Source organism: Mixophyes fleayi, chromosome 6, assembly GCF_038048845.1.
Source record: "Mixophyes fleayi isolate aMixFle1 chromosome 6, aMixFle1.hap1, whole genome shotgun sequence".
Taxonomy (NCBI): Eukaryota; Metazoa; Chordata; class Amphibia; order Anura; family Limnodynastidae; genus Mixophyes; species Mixophyes fleayi.
The window spans coordinates 11170487-11184991 of record NC_134407.1 but is presented as its reverse complement, the minus strand read 5'-3'; the positions used below and the strand labels follow the sequence as shown (position 1 = coordinate 11184991).

The 14505-nt window shown below is 40.4% G+C and overlaps 1 protein-coding gene across 1 annotated transcript in view; it reads left to right on the top strand.

Annotated features, from left to right (window-relative positions):
- Window positions 1-8114, top strand: part of LOC142160671 (DBH-like monooxygenase protein 2) — a 29283-nt gene extending 21169 nt beyond the window's left edge. Inside the window, exons 6-9 of the mRNA XM_075215528.1 lie at window positions 173-262; window positions 4404-4537; window positions 7232-7346; window positions 8034-8114. Of these exons, the coding sequence (XP_075071629.1) occupies window positions 173-262; window positions 4404-4537; window positions 7232-7346; window positions 8034-8114 (420 nt within the window). The remainder of the gene's footprint in view (window positions 1-172; window positions 263-4403; window positions 4538-7231; window positions 7347-8033) is intronic.
- Window positions 8115-14505: the final 6391 nt, after the last annotated feature.

Here is a 14505-nt window from a genome sequence, read left to right as displayed (position 1 = left end):
TGAAGAGATCACACAGAACCAGATAACAATCAGGAAAATGTGTATATATACAGGTCACACCGATGAAGGTATATGCGTACCAGAAGCCAGAGAATATATGTCTTATCTGTAGAATTTTCCAATGGACTGTGAGGGTACAGTCAATCTTCAGCCAACCTTGATTGTCCAATAGGTTACCAAAATCGAGGGATTGAGGTTAAAGATCCAGGAGAGTTTTAACGTGACCCCTGACAGACAGCGGCTCTTCTACCGGGGCAAGCAGGTAAACACACCCAGCACTGGCGGGTATATATATATATACACAGTTTTGAATGGGGTATATATGGTGGTACCATACCACCACTTCTCCTGCCTTGATTGTAAAACTTTCAAGCTTCATTCACTTACATTTTTCATGCCGTCACCTCAAGACACTTCATGTTTTGCAAAAGGTCTGCAAAGATCATTAGAAAAATGCAGTGTTCTGACTGTGTTTTGTTTTGTGATATATTTCTAATTTATTACCTTGTTGTCCTTTGAGGGCTCATTGTAAATGTCTACCTAAATAACACTTCTCCAGCCTCATGACCTGTGTGCTTTGCATGTACAAGCTGACAGAAGGCATAGTAAGATGCTGGAATAAAATGTACGTAAGGGGTTTTCATGTTTAACTATGTACCCCTTATCTGTTTGTCTCCCCTTACCTGCAGCCCAGTCTCTTGCCCATCTCCATGACCTATTCTGTATCCCTGGTCTCTGCTTTCTCTTCTGCCCCCTGACTTCTTATTCTATGTCCTTAATTTGCTCCTTTACTGTTCTTATCTCTTCCTCTTCTCTTCTCCTTCGCACCGCCAGGGCTCTTGCTGGCTTTTCAGCCCCCAGCGTTACTTCCAGCTGTGGCTAAGCCGCGACCTGTGACCTCACAGGCTTAAAGCTCTGCTGTCTGCCTTCCTGTGAAGCGTCAGACGGAGCCAGTACATTCATGTAATTTGGAGGGGGGTCTATGTGGGTGGTGCACCCTCCCTCCCATTATGACTGCCCAAATTCACTGTAACTGGCCGAGGGCCCACTCACTTCGGGGGACCACCAGGGTTTTCCCCGGTGTCCCCGTGGGCCAGTCCGGCACTGTCCCTGATTTGGGCATGCGCAGAGTGATTTAGCGTACGATACGCTCAAACGATACGTGCATCGATCAATCAGGCCTATTATATTATTCTTTGCAATAAAATAAGGAAACCTGAAAGCATTTGTGACCCTGTTTCACTATTCTGCATTACTCGTAACTGACGCTCTCGGATCTTTTTATAGGAACGGAACCTTAATTGGCAGCATTGCGGAAGACAAAAAATATGACTTCAATTTTCAACAAATTCGAACTTTGCCAAGGACAATTACAATAAAAATGGTATGAAGAGAGTACGTAACCGAGTACAATATTGTGTAGGAGAATTAGACTTTAAGAAAGACATTTGTGCGAAAATGTATGTTATGTAAAGTGTAAGTTATAATAAAAGATACAAGATTCGTTATCTAAATGGGGATTATTTAGTCTACAGCCTTAAAATAACCTGTCCTCTCCTCTCAGGGAGACCAGATATTGGTCGAATGTGAGTCAAAGACAATGGACAGAGAAGGCGTCACTTTTGTAAGTATTATTATCTTAGCGATAGCTCTGTGGTTTAAGTTCAACCAAAGGTTTGTCCGGTTTGGTGTTAAAAATATATATTAAAAAAAACTTTTCCAATTAGATTTAAATGTCCCTGCCCAAAACAATAATGGTGAACCTAGCAGAATGGGGCTCAACTTGTCTCTTGTGCGCATTCTCCTATTCATTATGCGCAAATGTGCCCTTGTTCTTCGGGAAGTGTCCTGGTGTCAAAGTTCCGGTCAACCAATTGTAGGCTGAAATAGAAATGTTCCTGGTGGACAGAATAAAAATGTCTATTTGAAATGTTGCTTAATATCAGTTTTGGAGTCCCCAGCCCACCGCCTACATCATTTTCAATGTTGCCATTTTTATCTTAAAATACTTATCTTTAGAGCTTTAGTTGAATCTTAAATAAAATTGAGCATAATGGCACAACAGGATTAACTTTACTTTATGTTTTACTTTGCTTGTGTCTATTATTATTATTACCATTTATTTATATAGCACCACTAATTCCACAGCTTTGTACAGAGAACTCACTCACATCAGTCCCTGCCCCATTGGGGCTTACAGTCTAAATTCCCTAACACACACACAGACATAATAGGGTCAATTTGTTAGCAGCCAATTAACCTACCAGTATGTTTTTGGAGTGTGGGAGGAAACTGGAGCACCCGGAGGAAACCCACGTAAACACGGGGAGACCATACAAACTCCACACAGATAAGGCCATGGTCGGGAATTGAACTCATGACCCTGAGTGCTGTGAGGCAGAAGTGCTAACCACTGAGCCACCGTGCTGCCCTGGGATACACTGGGATAAGTTGACTCATGATCTCCACCATGTCTAGAGCTCCTTTAAAAAAAACCAAAAAACAGATCATTTTGAAACAGGAAAAAGCCCTTAATTGTGCACTCTTCACCCCTGAGGCTTATTTAATATATATTAATTATCTTATCCCTCAATGTTAAATCTAATTTTGACATGTAGAAGCGCTAGGAGGCAAAGTCAACGTTTACTCTGTCCAGCTTCTTCCATCAAAAGATACAAACATTAACTATAATTTGCAGACACCTTGGCCTGATTCATCAAGGTTCGCCTTCTCAGCGCAACCTGCATTTAGTATTAAACGCACATATTTAGGCTTTGCGCACCTCAAATTCATCAAGGTACAGATCTCAAGACACGTGCGCTGCTGAAATGGGGGGCAGGTCTGCTGTGCTCTACATAGGCAAACCGAGGGGGATTTCTTAGTGCCTGGAAACCCCCCTCCAAGCCTGGTGCACTGTATAATTGAGGTGGCTGGACCCTGCCCCCGCTTCACAATGCTCTGCTTAAAAAGGGAGAGCTGCGTGCACCTAACAGTAGTGTATGCAGCATTGCCCATGTATATTATGGGGATAGGAAGAGTTGGAGAGCAGCCAAGCACTGTCTAATATTATAGCTACGCCCTCATGCATGCTTGTCACGCCCACCGGCGGCATGGTGTGGAAACCCCCCCTCTACAAATCCTGCGTTTGCCCCTGCTCTGCTACACAAGACGCTGCAGGATACGTCCAATACCTGTGTGGATTATAAATTCGCAAAAGAATGCTCAGTAAAAAAAAATAATAATAAAGGAATTAATGATATGGGGCCTGATTCATTAAGGATCTTAAATGAAGAGGTATCTTATTTCAGTCTCCTGGACAAATCCATGTTACAATGCAAGGGGTGCAAACTAGATTTCTGTTTTGCACATAAGTTAAATACTGTCTGTTGTTTCATGTAACACACAAATACTTGAAAGCTTATTTGTACACTGAAATTTAAAGTTGATATTTGTGTGCTACATGAAAAAACAGTCAGTATGTAACTTATGTGCAAAACAGAAAACTAGTTTGCACCCCTTGCATTGTAACATGGTTTTGTCCAGGAGACTGAAATAAAATACCTCTTCACTTAAGATCCTTAATGAATTCATATATATATATATATATATATATATATATATATATATATATATAAATATATTATAATTATATATATATATATAAATTATTATTATATTATTATTAATTATATATATATATATATATATATATATATATATATATATATATATATTATAATTATAATATATTATATTTATATATAATTCTTCCCATAGTTATTAGGAAAAAAATGTGTTGTTTTTTTTTTTTTAAAAATGAAATACATTTATTAGGATGTTAATGTCTACTGAGCATAAAATACATTTATTCTCTTGCTCGTGATTGCAAATACATGTTACTGCATACATACAAGACTGTCATCACTACTGATCGGGACTTATACTAGCCCTGTAGCTGGAGGAAGAGATACGGCAGAAAAACAAGTAACTCTGAGACGCTCAGAGCTGGATTCAGACGTGGCTGTGTGCACTTGAGTTTGGCACGCTCCGACTTTAATTGACTATGGCAAAATGCCCCTTCCCCGTCCCGTTCACTCCACTAAACCGTAGGCTGTAGTAAGTGTCCTTTGCATTTGAAGACGGAGCGGACAGGGCTGCGTTCATGGACGTATCTCCCGGTTCTAGACATGCGAATGTTACGCTTAAAATCGCCAGATACGCACCTTGATGAATCAGGCCCCTTGTGAGTAAATGGGCAAAGTGTCATCCGGATATAAAGTTTTCTATTTGGTAGAGCCAAACAAGCATTGTAACTTTTTCTCATGATAAGTTGTCCATTGGAGGTGTCATTTCTTTCTTGTTGTCAGATAATATTTGTATGTGTATAAAATGTTTTTCCATAGGGAGGACCAAGTACCTTAAATGAAATGTGTATTGGATTCCTGTTCTATTATCCGGTGTTTCCATTTGCTGCCTGCTGGAGTTTACTGGATATTCATCATGTGACGGATGCCTTGGGGCTGGAACGGGCAGATGGGTGAGTTCCAGCTAGTATAATAGAATGTATATATCCTATAATAGAATGTGCATATCCTGTGATAGAATGGGCATATCCTATGATAGAATGTGCATATCCTATAACGGAATGTGCATATCCTATAATAGAATGTGCATATCCTATAAGGGAATGTGCATATCATATAAGGGAATGTGCATATCCTATAAGGGAATGTGCATATCCTATAAGGGAATGTGCATATTGTATAATGGAATGTGCATATTTTGTAATAGAATGTGCATATCCTATAACAGAATGTACATATCCTATAATGGAATGTGCACTTACTATAATATAATGTGCTAATCCTATAATAGAATGTGCCTATCTTGTAATAGAATGTTCATATCCTACAACGAAATGTGCATATCCTATGATAGAATGTGCATATCCTATAATATAATAGAATGTGCATATTCTATAACAGAATGTGCATATCCTATAACAGAATGTACATATCCTATAATGGAATGTGCATATCCTATAACAGAATGTGGATATCCTATAACGGAATGTGCAGATCATATCTGGACATGTGAATATATATTTTTACAGTGCAATCAGAGTGTTTTCACGTGTTCATCACTCACACAGATTTAAATATATGTGAAAGGTTTAACAGGCAAATTTAAAGTGATGAAAATATATAGAGTTTGAAGGTGCCTTCATCGTCTTGTTTGGTAACCTTGGAAGGTAGGCTTGACCCTTATGGTCCCAGAGTAAATCTCATTCCATGTATATCATTTTTTGGGATGGATCCCAAACATTTATTGTAATATATAAAGAAAAAAAAACACTTTCATAATAAAGTTAAAAAAAATAAATTAATGGTATAAAAAGACATACATAGAATAGGTAATATCTGGTGTATCTGGTTGTGGAGCTCTGAGGGTAAAACCTTCTTTTCCTGGATCGAACAAGCCAACATAAAGTGATGTGGAAACTCCTCCTCCATATATTCATCCAATAGGATATCTTCAGGAAAATGTAATTTTTTTTATTCTTGAGCGGCAATCTCCAAAACCCTATTTGACAAGAAAGTGTGAGCTACCATTTGTGTGGTCCGCACCAATATTCATGAGAAGTTCCTCATATCTCAGTGATGTCACTAGTTCCTAGTGAGTTGATAGGCTGCATTGTTATGAATATGTTTTCTTCAATTTATTTAGGACCATGAATATAATATGATATATATCATATTTGTGTTCATTACCGTATGAATAAAATCTTTTATATGTACTTAACCGGATAAATATGTTACCACATACTGCTCTATTCTTTGATTCAGGGTATATTTACTAAATTGTGGGCTTGAAAAAGTGGAGATGTTGCCTATAGCAACCAATCAGATTCTAGCTGTCATTTTGTAGAATGTACTAAATCATCCTCATCTATTTATTTATATAGCGCCACTAATTCTGCAGCGCTGTACAGAGAACTCATTCACATCAGTCCCTGCCCCATTGGAGCTTACAGTCTAAATCCCCTAACTTAGACACACACATACTGAGAGCAATTTAATAGCAGCCAATTAACCTACCAGTATGTTTTTGGAGTGTGGGAGGAAACCCACACAAACACGGGGAGAACATACAAACTCCACACAGATAAGGCCATGGTCAGAAATCGAACTCATGACCCAAGTGCTGAAAGGCAGAAGTGCTAACCACTAAGCCACCAATAACTAGAATCTGATTGGTTGCTATAGGCAACATCTCTACTTTTTTAAACTCACAGTTTAGTAATTATACCCCTAGGACTTGTTGGAGGGAACCGGAAGTTGAGTAATGTTATAGATCAGCTGTTGTGGAAAGAAAGTGTTGCTAGTATTACAGACCTTTTTTGGTATTGTGCAATTTGTATGTTTTAAAGGATAGACAAAATGCTTGTCTGTTTTACTTGGCCTTGTCAGGACAAGTGTATGCTGGAAAATAGGGAACTATATTTTACAGGTATCCACTAAACATTTAACTTTACTTGCTTTTATAATGTCTTATCTTTGCATGTAAGGGCACATATATGTTATGTCATCATATCCTGCTCATTCGTTATACCGCACTTTAGAAGTGAGCAGATCAGCTGAATGTTCAAATCAGTATTTCACTTGTGTGCTTGGATTAGTGAGGACAGGGCTGCATGTGACAGGGGCAGTGACATGATGTGAGGAGAGGAATGGAGGCAGCAGGAAGCCACAGACTGAGAGTTATATAGTGGAAGGAGCAGGGTCCTCAGCAGCACAGAGTATATCAGGAGATGAGTGATGTGTTAGTGAGGACAGGACTGCATGTAAGAGGGGCAGTGCCATGATCTAAGGAGGGGAATGGAGGCAGCAGGAAGCCACAGACTGAGAGTTATATAGTGGAAGGAGCAGGGTCCCCAGCAGCACAGAGTATATCAGGAGATGAGTGATGTGTTAGAGAGGACAGGACTGCATGTGACAGGGGCAGTGACATGATGTGAAAATGGGAATGGAGAAAAAACAGGAAGACACAGACTGAGAGTTGGATAATGGATGGAGCAGGATCCCCAGCAGCACAGAGCAGAGAGACTCCTGTCAAACTAATGTAGGAAAATTGTGGTGTAAAACCATCTTTATATTAAACAAATTTCATTTAATCAACTTGCTCACCTACTACTCTGATGTCTGACCCATCCTCCTACTGTCTCTTTCAGCATCATGGATGCCATCCTGAACATTGATGCGGTAGAGTGGGACGATGAAAACAGAGAGATTGCCCAGCGAGCAGTGATGGAAGCTAATTATATTGCAATAGCTGAGGATCGTAAGGTGAGTATAGCTTATCATTCATCCTTCCTTCTTATACATAGAGATGACCTTGCCTATCTAAAATGTGATGTACATGCTACCTGTACTGTATGCCCAGCTTCTAATAATGGAAGTGGACACCAATATCAAAGATATAAAGATCTTCACTTTTGGAAATGCACAAAGACATTTATAAAGGTAAAAAACATGTACCAAGAGCCAGGATGGACAATATAAAGTAGAATTCATGAGTCAGTCAGCCAAATCCAGTAGCCAGCAGGGACTTTTAAGGTGCCAGGGAATAGGCACCTTGTTTCACGTCAGTAAAAAATTAATTTAGAAAGTTAGGACCAGCACTCATTTTCCAAAAGCCTTGTCTACCTGGTTCCAACCAACCTCTGAAGAAGGCACATGTCATCATTGCCAATTGCAACACTAAGTTGAGTCCCCCATTTAACCAAGTTTATCCATCCCGTAGTGATTGATAACAATGAAAATGCCCTGTCACATGGGGACATTTCTCCTGCAAAAACATTCCATCAGCATCATCTGCAGTCACCTTCCAACCACGTTTACCTACATGTCCGATAACGCCAGTTTGACATTGTGCCAATTGTAGATATTGTGGCCAAAATTAGTCTGGGTGTGATTGTGCTTTTGGGTTTGTTACTTTATTACTTGTGACTAATCTTATTGTTTGTTCTCCAGGGGACAAGACTGAATGAGACAAGTCCGGCACTACCAATTTCCCTACCCACCCCTCATCTTTGTGATGAAGAGTCCCCCTGAATAAAATGCATGGACATTCTGGATCTCCAGTTATCTATAAAGTAGTGTTTCTTAGATATTTAACTTTGTATTGGTTTTAATCGGTGGTGCAAGTAACGAGAAAGAGTTCCCACAGGAAATCATTTGTAGGACAAAGCACGGACTGAAAACACATTTTGGATCTTTTATTTTCTCATTTTTATGTCTGAGAGGCTTTGAAAAGTATATTAATAGGAGTCTGGTAAGATGTAGATGATACATGGCAATGTTCTGCAGATCTCTGGAGCAATTACAAATGAATTATCCTTAGTGGTAAAATTAAAGGGGATCTATGGGATCAGAGGCGGAACTAGCCAGCTGTGGGCCCCGGTGCAGGGAGGCGGAGAGGAGGGAACCGGTGCCCCCAACCCTCTGCATCTGCCATGCAGTGGGCCCCATGATCTCCGTGGGCCCCAGTGCATGGCACCTGCCACACCAATGGTAGTTCCGTCACTGTATGGGACAAATTTAGAGGGCAGTATGTTCCCTTTCTGTAAGGGGCAAAAATCAGTTTCCACCTCAACATAGCTAAAAATCCCACTTTGCAAGATGCAGATGAAGGACTTAGGCGCAAAATGCGTATGACTGGTTGCACTGTCCCAGTGACTCAATTAGGAAGCTGTATTGACCTATTGATAACAATAGGGACATTATATTTAATTTTTTGCCAATTCCTTGCTCCGATGTCAATAATTGCTCCATTAGAAGCTATTAGTAATATTCCCAAATATTGCAGAAACCAACAACCAGGGAATGTAATAAAGTGTGATAATAGTCAATTACTATTAAAGAGGCTGAACCTCAAAACGTTTCTACGCTTAATTGTACATAACATGGGGGAATGTATATACCAAGAGTCTTCTGTCTATTTTGGAGATGCCCTAATTTGGGGTGTCTAAAATGTGAATCATTTATTATCGCATAGAGTGAGCACTGCAGAATTAGTGGCGCTATATAAATAGCTGATGATGGTGATTTATGTTTTAGTTTTTGCAATATTTTTGTGTAATCTCTGTATTGTGGACCTATATTCATCAATCTTACATCTAATTTTTTAAATATGTGAGCAGAATATTTTTTCAGTAAGCAAAGATCTTAGCAGTGGTGTGAAACATGGGTGACAAGCATACATCTTTTTATGTGGCATAATTAGGCAAACTAGTAGGTTTGACGTTTCTTGTTGTTAGAGATGCTCAGGCTTGGTTCCCTGAGAACCGAACACACCCAAACTTAGCAGATCCGAGTACTGAGCCGAGCCGGCTCGGTACTTTTGTGGGCCCTTGGAATTGAAAACTAAGCAAAACGCCATTGTTACGTCCACGGATCTCACGATTTTTGGATTATATAAGTACCACCCTCCACAGTGATCCAGCGCCATTTCACAGAGAGACACAGAGGGGGTAGCACAGTTCTTGGTAGTCTTTAGAGCAGTTGGGCAATGTCATAGATAGAATAGAAAGAGGAGGGGTAGCAGTGTTCTTTAAAATCTACAGTGACATTCAGAAGTGCTCCATTGCTCCATTGCTAATTGTCATTGCTGAAATAGAATTAATAGGTCTGGCAGGCTTGGTCTTCTAAATCTGCAGTCCCATAATGTACAGTGTTATATAGGTAACACACAAAGAGGAGTGTTCCATTGCTCCACTGCAAATTATCATTGCTGAAATACAAATACTAGGGCTGGCAGGCTTGGTCATCTGAATTTGCAGTCAAATTGTATGGTGTTATATAGGTTACACACAAAGAGGAGAGCGCAATTGCTCCATTCCAAATTGTCATTGCTGAAATACAAATACTAGGGCTGACAGGCTTGGTGTAAATCTACAGTCAAATTGTAGGGTGTTATATAGGTTACACACAAAGCAGAGAGCTCCATTGCTCCATTGCTAATTGTCATTGCTGAAATACAAATACTAGGGCTGGCAGGCTTGGTGTAAATCTGCATCCACATTGTACTGTGTTATATAGGTTACACACAAAGAGGAGAGCTCCATTGCTCCATTGCTAGTTGTCATTGCTGAAATACAAATACTAGGGCTGGCAGGCTTGGTCTTCTGAATTTGCAGTCAAAGTGTATGGTGTTATATAGGTTACACACAAAGAGGAGAGCTCCATTGCTCCATTGCTAATTGTCATTGCTGAAATACAAATACTAGGGCTGACAGGCTTGGTGTAAATCTACAGTCAAATTGTAGGGTGTTATATAGGTTACACACAAAGCAGAGAGCTCCATTGCTCCATTGCTAATTGTCATTGCTGAAATACAAATACTAGGGCTGGCAGGCTTGGTGTAAATCTGCATCCACATTGTACTGTGTTATATAGGTTACACACAAAGAGGAGAGCTCCATTGCTCCATTGCTAGTTGTCATTGCTGAAATACAAATACTAGGGCTGGCAGGCTTGGTCTTCTGAATTTGCAGTCAAAGTGTATGGTGTTATATAGGTTACACACAAAGAGGAGAGCTCCATTGCTCCATTGCTAATTGTCATTGCTGAAATAGAAATAATAGGGCTGGCAGTCTTGGTCTAAATCTGCAGTCACATTGTACTGTGTTATCAAAATGGATTCACAGCAGTACACAGAAGATCAAAACTTTATTGAGACAGACACAAATATAGGGAAGGGTGCATAAATTAAGGCAAGACATTCAACAAAACTTCAAACAATGATGGGGAATGGGTTGGAGGGGGTAAGGGAGGGGGACACACAAGCCCAAGGTTTTATTGAATAAACAGACACATAGGGGGAGAAGGAGAAGAGGGAGACAGAAAATGAATCATCTTCCTCTTCCTCAGGCCTGTCAATGGTGTTTTAGTCTCTTAGTAGGCTGTGGGTCAGTCCTGGATGGTCATCTTCTCCCTTTTCAAGATGAGGCGATTCTTGGGAAGCCAAATATCGTCCTTAAAGCAGTTCATAAGGCGCCAGGCCTCCTGGACTGCCCCAATGATGTAGATTCCAGGAAATAATCCATAAAATACAGAATGAAATGAAAGGCAAGTTCTGGACACACATCCTTAAAGCAGTTCATAAGGTGACAGGCCTCCTGGATTGCCCCAATGATCTGGGATTCAAGAAATAATCCATAAAATACTGAATGGTATGTAAGGCAAGTTCTGGACACACATCCTTAAGTTCATGTTCCAAGGCATCCAACAGTTCCTGTGCAGTGGGGCAGTCCCAAAATATGCTCTGTGCTGTTTCCCTTCTGGTGATGCAGAAGGGGCAGTGGACATATCAGCACAAGTTCCGAGAGTACATGAATGTCCTGAGAAGCAGACCTCCCTGGATAGCCATCCATGAAATGTATTTGTGCCTATTAGTCAGCCTCTTAGAGGCCACAATTTCCCACACGTGTTTTGTTGTTGAAGCAGAGAGCCCTGGAACAGACTCCATAATGTCTTTAGCTCTGATGAGCTTGTGGACAGTTTTTGGCTTCCACAAGTCTGGTTTAAGTCCCTCGAGATGGTGCTCCATCACAAATTGTCCAACATCCAGGTATACACAAGGAGTAGTCCAGTTGTAAGGGAATTTGCTGTCCCACTTGTCCCAACCAAGGATCCTCCAAAGAGACAGGAGGAAAAAGCGTGACATGGACTTCCCAGCAGAGCAAATGTTCTTTTCAATAAGAGTTCTGTGGATGCAGATGCAGACAAAGAAGGCTCGCAGCATGGTGGGGATATTGAGGATCCCTTTCCTAACTTTGTGGGTCTCCTTGTACATGACCACCCATTTCACTCTGTCCATGTATTAGCTGTAGAATTACCCCAGTTATCAACGGAACGGGTGGAGCGATCAAATGAACCATAACTGATTTCATGATCCATCTTGTACCACTTTTCTTTTCTGCCACTGCTGTGTATCAATGTGTCCTAGATGTGCTAGGAACTGCCGTGTGTTTGAGTCATTGCTCTGTTGCTTACCATCCAGCCAGGGTGCTGCAGTCTTGTTTGAAAGTGCATGAAAATAGTATTGTGACCTGTGATGTGGTCCAAATTGACTGCAAATGACTTGAAATTAGTGTTATTGAGATTTATATTAATGTAGCAACAAAAACCAAAACACACTAAGGCAGTTTTGCTAAAACCAAAACCAAAGCCAAAACGCAAAGTTAATCCAGATCCAAAACCAAAACCAAAAGCGGAACATCTCTACTTGTTGTATACTTTTTTTAAAAAAATATATATTCAAAGGGCGCATACATGTCTGGTTAGCATAACATAGGATATCATACCTAATAACGACCAAAATCTCCTTCACAGCAAGCTAACACAAAAAAACAGTCAGGATTTAACTTATGTGTAAAACAGAATGCTAATTTGCACCCTTTGCATTGTAACATGGTTTTGTCCAGGAGACTGAAATAAGAAACTTCTTAATTTAAGTTTCTTATTGAATCAGGCCCATAGAGGGGAATTCAATTTGCTGCCCTGACCCGCCGGACATTACAGAGATGTCCGGCTGTGCTCATTTCCTGGTACTAACACTTGTTTCTGGCATGAATACACGAACGTCGTCACTGTCACTTATACCTGCCCTGTAGGTGTTGCAAGTGGCACGGCTAAAAATCACGTTCCTTTAGAGATGCCCAGAGCTTGAAGCGGACAGATGTGCGTGCGCTTGACCTTGGCGAACTTTCTGTACATTGCTTATGTGCATATTAGGCTATTGGAAGCGTCTTTTGCGTTCAAAGATAAATTGAATGCAATTGTGTTCACTGGTGTATAGTTAATCTCACAGCATGCGCTGAGCATTTTTGCACAAGTACAGCACATATTGGCATTTTGGTTCAGGCCCTAAATATCCAGAAATATAAAATATAAAAAGGCTAATAGCATATAAAAATTTAAAAAATGCATGATAGCTCATTAATAGCCACAGTTAAGTTACAAGTATATTCATAAAAATTAGGTAGCTACAAATACATTTACAGAGGAGAAGGTTCTAACAGAGCTCTCAAAACTGAAAGTGGATAAATCAATGGAGCCAGATGGGATACATTCAGTGATACTAACAGAACTTAAAGGGGTGTTGGTAACACCATTAAAAGGACTATTCAACCAGTCACTAACTACAGGAGTAATTCCAGAGGCCTGGAAAAGAGTGAATGTAGTCCCACTGCACAAAAGTGGAAGCAAAGAAGAGGCAACTACTGACCAGTGAGCCTTACATCAGTAGTAGGAAAATTGATGGAAACACTTTTAAAAGAAAGACCTGTAGAATATCTCAAATCCAGTAACTTACAGGATCCAAAACAGCATGGATTTACTGGGGGGAGATCGTGTCAAACTAATCTTAATCTTATTGACTTGTTTTACTGAGTGGCTAAAGTAATATATCAAGGAGGCGCCGTAGATCTAGATTATCTAGACTTCAGTAATGGTTTTGACACTGTCCTACATCACAGACTGTTAAATAAACTTGGACATTTGAGAAAGACAACTACAGTTTAATGCCAAAAAATGCACTTGGGCCTCAAAAATCCAAAAGGCTAGATCCCTAGTCTCTGCCTAGGAGTGGAACACACTCAAGAGCGCGGAGTCTAACAAGTGCGAGGTTCTCGCCAGTGACCCCCGCAAGAGGGTATGGACTTCGCTGCTCCTATCTTGCAGGTCACGGCCTCCTGGGTGAATGCTGGCAGAGTGACAGTGGAGCTTGAAACAACGGGGATGGTAACGGGCAGTCAGAGAGACCCTGGAAGCAAGGGCTTGATAGTCTTTGATTTAATGACAATACAGATAACGGCAATACTGGAACATGATATAGATGATACATCAGGACTACTGCATGTGAATACAGATACAGTACTGTTGAACTACAGAGATAGCGGATTAGGGCTGGCGGACCCGTAGCTGGTAACAGAGAGCAATCACAGATAAACAATGCAGCAATAGTTCAGATGGAATTGATAATGAGATAGAACTGGCTGATCCGTAATTAATAACCCAGGGCAGCAGCAGAATAACTAATACAGCAAAAGTCCAGATGAATGTGATGATGAGGTAGTACTGGCTGATCCGTAATTGGTAAGCCAGGGCAACAGCAGAAGAAACACTAATGCAGCAACAGTTCAATATAAACAGTAATAAAGAGAGAGAATAACTCTGACTGCGGAGAATCACTAATACAGCAACAGTTCAACGATAGTAGAGACAAAGATAGAACAAGCTGGTCCGAAATGGTAACTCAGAATATAGTAGGTGAATCACTGGTACAGCGGCAGTTCAGACAAGAACAATGGTGAAATAGAATTTAGCTGATCCGAAGGTATTAACACAGAGCATAATAAGAGAATCATTGACACAGCGACAGTTCAAACAGAGGCAGACATGAAATAGAACTTAGCTGATCCCCAAATGATGATTCAAGCAA